The 7,537-nt window shown below is 51.4% G+C and overlaps 1 protein-coding gene across 2 annotated transcripts in view; it reads left to right on the top strand.

Annotated features, from left to right (window-relative positions):
• Nucleotides 1-7,537, top strand: part of DNMT3B (DNA methyltransferase 3 beta) — a 27,125-nt gene that overhangs the window by 10,146 nt on the left and 9,442 nt on the right. For both annotated transcript variants that reach the window (XM_049650015.1, XM_049650014.1), the window contains exons 8-15: nucleotides 138-282; nucleotides 2,339-2,464; nucleotides 2,625-2,669; nucleotides 4,064-4,143; nucleotides 4,446-4,558; nucleotides 5,188-5,371; nucleotides 5,935-6,019; nucleotides 7,013-7,158. In XM_049650015.1, the coding sequence (XP_049505972.1) occupies nucleotides 138-282; nucleotides 2,339-2,464; nucleotides 2,625-2,669; nucleotides 4,064-4,143; nucleotides 4,446-4,558; nucleotides 5,188-5,371; nucleotides 5,935-6,019; nucleotides 7,013-7,158 (924 nt within the window). The remainder of the gene's footprint in view (nucleotides 1-137; nucleotides 283-2,338; nucleotides 2,465-2,624; nucleotides 2,670-4,063; nucleotides 4,144-4,445; nucleotides 4,559-5,187; nucleotides 5,372-5,934; nucleotides 6,020-7,012; nucleotides 7,159-7,537) is intronic.

The following is a 7,537-nucleotide window of genomic DNA, read 5'->3' as shown; positions in this document are numbered from 1 at the left end:
ACCATAGCCCAGGACAGCTGCTAGGCTATGAAAGGGGCCAGTGTGAAGAGGAATGCAGGCCCCCGCTGGGTGAATCCCTGGGTGTGGCCTGGCAAGCATCCACCCCTCCTGTTCATCCCGCCTCTTTATCTCCACAGAAAGCCAGGGTACGGGCTGGCAAAACCTTCCCCAGCAATCCTGGTGACTCCTTGGAGGACCAGCTGAAGCCCATGTTGGAGTGGGCCCACGGGGGTTTTAAGCCCACCGGGATCGAGGGCCTCAAACCCAACAACAAGCAACCAGGTGGGATTGGGTCCCTGGGCAGCACCCACCATCAGCTGCTGGTGGGGACAGTCTTGGGAGATGCAGTCACCCCTTGCTGCCACCTACCCTACCCCGGCTTCCCAGCGAGCTGGCAGCCCTGGAGCGCTTTCACCCTGTGAACCGCCAGGGAAGCTGGAAAAGTGAATAGGCCAGCCTTTTCCAGCTTCCCTGGTTACCCTTCTCACTAAAGGTCAAGTATGCGTAATTGGGATTGAGTCCATTGCAGAAACTTGAGTAAATAGAAGGCCAAGACAGAATTGTCACTGATGCCCTTTTATAAATTTCTCTTACAAGTTTTTGCGTATTTATTTTGAGAGAGAGAGAGAGCACACTTGCGAGAGTGAGAGGGGCAGAGAGAGAGGGAGAGAGAATCCCAAGCAGGCTCCGCTCTGTCGGCAGCACAGAGCCCCATTTGGGGCTTCATGTCACAAACTGAGATGGTGACCTGAGCTGATACCAAAATGGGTGTTTAACTATTTGAGCCACCTAGTTGCCCCATTAGTGCCCTTTTGTTTAAAAAGGAAAACAATAATTAAGCTATGCTTACTGGAGAAAACTTGGGAAGACTTAACCCTTCCCCAAACCCCACAAGCCACCTCCATTCAGAAAGCAGCGTCATCCATGCTAAAGGTTTGACCGGCACCGTATTTCCTCTCTAGGTGTGGTTTCACATTGTCACTCCCAGGAATCCCAGATGTCTGAAATCCAGGATTTTATTTGTCTTAACAATCCATACGTTTAACATAGTATTTTCTGTTTTGTTTTGTTTCCCTCTCCCCACAAATAAGTGGTTAATAAGTCGAAGGTGCGTCGTGCAGGCAGTGGGAAGTTAGAATCGAGGAAACACGGTACTCCCTTCCCGTATTTTGACTATGCACTGTTTTCTCTGCACTTTCTTTCAATTTCTTGCATATACAGTGGTCACTGGGAACGAATCCAATCTGTTAAAAAGTCAACCTGAGCTCACACCTACCCCTTCACTCCCATCCCTCACAACTGCCCTCCAGGTTAACGTTGTTGGGTGTGCACACCCTCCCAGACTTTTCTATACACTAGTTGGATTCCTGCTTTCCCTTAATTTCTCAACTCTAATGGTATGTGCACCGTCAAATGTAATTTTGTCACTAAAGGGTTCTTACGATTTCTGATGACTATAATTTTCCTTTACCACGCTCCTTATAGATATTTACAGGTTGAATAAAAATATAAAAGGAATGTATAGAAACAGAAACAATGGCCATATAATATAATTTAAATTTGTTCTGGTAGCAACGTTGGAGAGAATACAAGAAACAGGTGAAATTAATATAAATCATGTACTTCATCTAATATTTCCAACATTTTGGCATTTCTAAGTCAATATAAAAATTATGAGTTTGGATTTTTCTAAATCTATATTTTTACATGTCTTATGATATCTCAATTTTCGTGCTGAATTTTTCATTAGAAATAAGTGATATACTTTTTAGAGATGTCCGAGTTCCAAATGAGCTGTTTGGTTAGCTTAATTGGGCAGGTTTTTTTTTTTTTTTTTTTTTTAAGTTACTTATGTAAGTATTCTCACCCCGTGTGGGACTTGATTCCATGACCCCGAGATCAAGAGTGCCCTTCCTACTGAGCCAGCCAGGCTCCTTCAATGGGCAGTTGTTAAATTTACATCAAAATTAAGTATAAAATGCCTTTGCTGAGTCAGCACAAGTCACATCTCAAGTGCTCAGTCACTACCTGTGGCTGTTAGCCAGCGTGCTGCACATCAGAGGCCAGGCTTTGTCTGATGTTCCCGGTGCTGGGTCTATGGGGATGTATTCTCTTATACTCCTGGCTGTTTAAACCCCTGTAAATAAATACAGAGTGAGGGATCTTGAATTCCTCTGACTTGTCCATAGAGGGGTGGTAGGGCACGCAGTGTGGACCCATGTCATGGCCCAGGTGCGGCTGGCACCCAGGCATGGTCCTGTCCTGGGGTCACGGTTTCCCCGCACCCCCCTTCGCCCGCACTCCCCAGCCACGGCTGCCATCTCCTCACCTTTCCCAGAGAACAAGACCCGAAGACGCACAGCCGATGACTCGGCCACCTCGGACTACTGCCCCCCACCCAAGCGCCTCAAGACAAACTGCTATAACAATGGAAAAGACCGAGGAGACGAGGACCAGAGTCGAGGTGACCGTGGGGCGGTGAGGAGGCCGGCGGCCTGAGCTCACCCACTGTGGGGGGGTGGGGGTGGGGACAGTACGGAGGGCCGTTCGGCAAGCGAGTGTGGTTTAGCTGATGAGTAAGAGGCTACCTGACGCCATGTCCCATCTGCTCTTTTGCTCAACAGAACAAATGGCTTTGGATGTTAGCAACAACAAGGGTAGCCTGGAAGGTAATGTACTCTCCTTTGCAGTGGTCTTCCTTCTTGCCCTGGGTAGTGCTCAGGACGTACCCTGGCCTGTTTATCTGCCCTGTGGGAGTTTAACCGAGCGCTCTGTGCCTTGACCTTGGGCTGGGGTGCAGACATCTTAGTTGCTACATTTAATGCAGTGAATTGTCTGACTTTCACAGAGACTGATCCTGCCCCCTTGAGTATGTAGGAAGGGGAGGGTTGGCAGTTTGTCCTCAGGAAACTCCAAACGAAACCATGATCTATGACATCTTTAGTCTTTCTCAGCGAAAAGCCAGAATGGGATTTGAGGTAAAATGCAGACAGACTTCACCACCATCACTCTCTCAAGCTAACTCTGGTCCATTTGTCCTGGCTGGGAACGAGCCCCTGGAATTGCCCAGAATGTATCTGAAGGAATTCAGAATGTGTGAGGATGGATGGACTCTCTCCTTGCTTCCTCAGCCTGATGTCTGTTAGTCAGCAAATAACTTTTTGAGTGGTTCCCTGTTCCCTCAGTGCTGGGTAGGAAAACAACCGCTCCTGACCCACAGCGCTCTGGGGAGAGCTCAGGTTTGGAGCAGTCCCTGACAGTTCCAGAAACCTCGACCCATAATCCTCCTATCCCCCAACACTCTGTCACCCATCTGTGCTTCCTGGCTGGGGATGCTTGGTCTCAGGCATTTTAATGACCCTGCCCACATGGTCAGTGATGTGGGCCATTCCTGACCTGCTGAAATGAGGGGAAGGCAGAATATCCTAATGGGAAGGGACCAATGTCCTGAAATCATGACCAGATGACAAGCAATGGGCATTTTTTTAAAAAGATTATTCATTTTGAGAGAGAGAGAGAGAGAGAGAGCAGAGAGAGCGGGCAGAGAGAGCGTGCACAACTGGGAGAGGGGATCAGAGGGAGAGAGAGAATCCCAAGCAGACTCCATGCTGTCGGTGCCCAGCCTGAGCCCAACGCAGGGTCAATCTCGCAAACCATGAGATCATCACCTAAGCCCAAATGAAAAGATGCTTAACCGATTGAGCCACCCAAGAGCCCCTCACGTTCCTCTTTAAAGAGTCTCGGGAGTTTTCAGGCCAGGCCCTTCCAAGAACATCCCACTGCTGGAGTGGCCCCTGCTCGGTGTCCTGCCTCAGGTCTTCCATTTGGGCCTTGCCTCTGCCCGTCTCACGGGACTTCCTGCCTGGGGCTATGGTTCTGGCCTCTCCCCATCTCTGGAATGGGGACTGTGGGCGCTGCGACTTTGAAGTGTTGCCGAAAGGAACAAAGCGTGAGGAGTTACTTAGCTAGCATGGAGTACGTAACAAGAGCGGTTAGACTCCAGGCTTCCACTGTGCTGTTGTGACCCTACTTGCCAAAAGCTGCATCCCTGTCTTTCTTACAGATAGCTGTCTGTCCTGCGGTAGGAAAAACCCTGTGTCCTTTCACCCTCTCTTTGAGGGTGGGCTCTGCCAGACATGCCGGGTAAGTCCTAACCTGGGGCTTTCCTGCCCCTTCCCCACTGCACTTCCCTGTACTGGCCCAGAGGAAAGCACCCACGTGTTGGCAATAGAGAAGCCTCTGGTGCAAACCCTGCTCTGAGCATTAGGTGCTGCAGAGGAGGCCGTCCTGCAGCGGCACGCAGGCCCCTGCTGGGGTCTCTGGACAGGACACCAAGCCACCCGTCATCTGTTCTGTGGCTGCGTCCTAGGGCCTCAGCCAGTGAGCCAGCGGGACCTGGTGGTCCCTGATCTCTGAATTCATGGGCGTTTCTCTCCGGCCGCCAGGACCGGTTCCTCGAGCTGTTCTACATGTACGACGATGATGGCTATCAGTCCTACTGCACTGTGTGCTGTGAGGGCCGCGAGCTGCTTCTGTGCAGCAACACGAGCTGCTGCCGGTGAGCATGGGCCATGGGCTGCGGGCCTGGTCTGTGGCCCTGAGGGATCCGAGGCCATGGTGCTGGGCCCAAGCCGGTATCCCACAGGGCCATGGTCATCGTGTCCTGGAAGTAGAACTGGGGTGTAGGGATGGGCTTTAGAAACATAGATCTGTGAGGGGGCGCCTGGGTGGCTCAGTCAGTTGGGCGTCTATCTTTGGCTCAGGTCATGATCCCACAGCTCGCGAGTTCAAGCCCCGTGTAGTCAGCCTGCTTCGGATTCTGGGTCTCCCTCTCTCTGCCCCTCCCCCACCCCCACTCATGTGCTGTCTCTTCCTCAAGTATAAACAAACCTTAAAAAGAAAAGAAACATAGGTCTGAAGGCGGGCATGGCCCCCTGGAGATGGGCCATTTCTGGTGGGGAGCTTTTCTGTGCAAAGAAGCTGTGGGCTGAGGTTGCATGGGCATCCAAGGAAGAGGTTAGCGCAGCCCAGATCATGACCCTGTGCCTTCTAACCCACGGGGAGGCACAACTGGGGCCCCAGGAAGGTTTCAGGCAGTCCGTTGCTCTCTCTAGGGAAGGTGGGGTATGTAGGAGGGCTGCCCGGTGGCTAAGGCGGCCCCCCCCTCCCCTTGGCTACCTGGCACAGGTGCTTCTGTGTGGAGTGCCTGGAGGTGCTGGTGGGCACAGGCACGGCAGCAGATGCGAAGCTGCAGGAGCCCTGGAGTTGCTACATGTGCCTCCCACAGCGCTGTCACGGCGTCCTGCGGCGCCGGAAGGACTGGAACATGCGCCTGCAGGCCTTCTTCACCAGCGACACGGGGCTCGAATACGTAAGCCACAGGCTTCTTCCCCCAGCACCAACCCACCCCAAGCGCGCTCTGGAAGTCTGTCGGCAAGAGTTAATGGAAAAGATGCGTTGTCCGGACGAGCGTTTGAGAGCCTCAGACCACATCCTCTGCACAGTTCTCGAGCTTCTCTAGGGCTCTCTCTCCCCTCCTCTGTGGCCTCTCATTGATTGAAGGAGTGGTTATAGAACCAACCAAGCCTTAGCCTTAGCGGAACTGAAGAGGGAAGGGAAGCCTGTGACTTACTCTTAAGTCTTAGTGGAACTGGGCTCCTTTCTGCAGTCTATGGAGGGAGGCTCCAGGTCATTCCTGGATAGGGTAACGTGTTTCTGTGTGTGTGTGTATCTGTACCAAAGTCGCATCTGTGTTCATGTCTAAGGGTAGAGTGGCCATTCTGTGCCAGAGCTCCCGAGGGGATCCCAGCTAAGAAGCTGCAGACAGAGCACAGGGCTTGTGACTCTCAGAGGAAGGTCAGCCCTCCCCTCCACCAGAGGTTGAGTCTTCCCCCTGCACCTTGACCTCCATGACCTCCTTCTTTAACCTGGCAGGAAGCCCCCAAGTTATACCCTGCGATTCCCGCAGCCCGAAGGCGGCCCATTCGAGTCTTATCCCTGTTTGATGGAATTGCAACAGGTGAGTTTGGAGTTCACCTAGGGATGCTCACCTGCTCCAGGTGTCCCGTCATCAATGCTAAGAAAACCCCCTGGGGTGACCTGTTGGTCACTTGTTCTCAGAAAGCCACCGACTCTTTGTTTCTCTCCTCAAACCTCTCCCACCATTTCACCTACCTGGCCCTCCTTTGGGCCTTTCGAAGACAAGTATATCTTAGCTGTGTTGTATTTTGTATTATGCACAAGTGTCTTGGACAGTGATTTTCCATTCCATAAGCATAGATCTGTTGGAGGTGAATTAGGCAGTTCCGAGTATCTGTAGTCTTGGTTCCCTTCCACATCCCCAGGTTGCCCAAGTATAGAATGAGCACAAGCTAACGTGCGTGTTGGTCCTGGAAAGTTGGCCCAATTTAACTCATTTAATCCTCAAAGCCACCCTGCGATGCATTGTTAGGAACATCTCCATGTTACCAGAGCAGGAAGAAGTAGAAATGAGCTGCCGTGCAGTTCGCATCCTTTGTACTTAATGCGTGTACATTGGTGTCCAGATTCCTCACTCAGCGACAGCTTTTAATGACTGGGTCCGGTCATTACTGGTAGCTTTTCTCCACTCTGTTGGGCCTTATAAAGACTTGTTTGTGTCGGCACAGATAACCCATAGTAGGACTGAGCCTTGGCCATGCCACCAGACGTTAAGAGTTTTCTGAACATGGTTTTGGTGAGGATTCCTGTCCGTGTGTCTGTGTTTGACTGTGCTGGGTGATAGGTGCTGGAGTCTTGGCTAGATCCTGCCGGTGGGCTACGCCAGTTATCCATACATTTTCTTCAAGAAACTCCACAAACCAGGGAGCCTGGTGTGGCCAGTGTGTGGTTTCTGTGCCCTCCGCCCGAGTTCTCGAGGACAGCCATGTCCTTGCCGGGTCTGGTCTGAGCTCTAGAGATGGCTTAGAATCACTGCAGGGAGGGCCCCATGGAGGACAACCCTAATGCGGTTTCTGTCCCTGACGCCCTGTAGGGTACTTGGTCCTGAAAGAATTGGGCATCAAAGTGGAGAAGTACGTCGCCTCCGAAGTGTGTGAAGAATCCATCGCTGTTGGAACTGTCAAGCATGAGGGCAACATCAAATATGTGAATGACGTCAGGAACATCACAAAGAGAAACGTGAGGGCTGCCTGCACCCCTGGTGGGCTCTGCCCCACCCCCTCTTCCTCCTTCAGCACTGAGCCCCACAAGTCCTTATGGCTATGTGGTCCACTTCTCCATGCCCAGGGCTATGGTAGAAGAGAGAACCTGGGCTTACGTCAAGCTCTAGTACCAAGATCCACAAGTTGGAAATTATTCATAAAGATTTAGATCTTAGCGTGTCTGGAGCATTAGGTCTTCCTGAGTCATTAATGGAGTTGGGGGACATAAATGACCAAACAAGATTCTAGTAGTGGGTTCCTTCCTTCCTTTCCTTTCTTTTTCTTTCTTTCTTTCTTTTTTTCTTTCTTTCTTTCTTTCTTTCTTTCTTTCTCTCTCTCTCTCTCTCTCTTTCTTC

Source organism: Panthera uncia (genome assembly GCF_023721935.1).
Source record: "Panthera uncia isolate 11264 chromosome A3 unlocalized genomic scaffold, Puncia_PCG_1.0 HiC_scaffold_11, whole genome shotgun sequence".
Lineage (NCBI taxonomy): Eukaryota > Metazoa > Chordata > Mammalia > Carnivora > Felidae > Panthera > Panthera uncia.
Note: the sequence above shows the minus strand (reverse complement) of the source record. Positions and strands in the feature narration are given on the sequence as shown.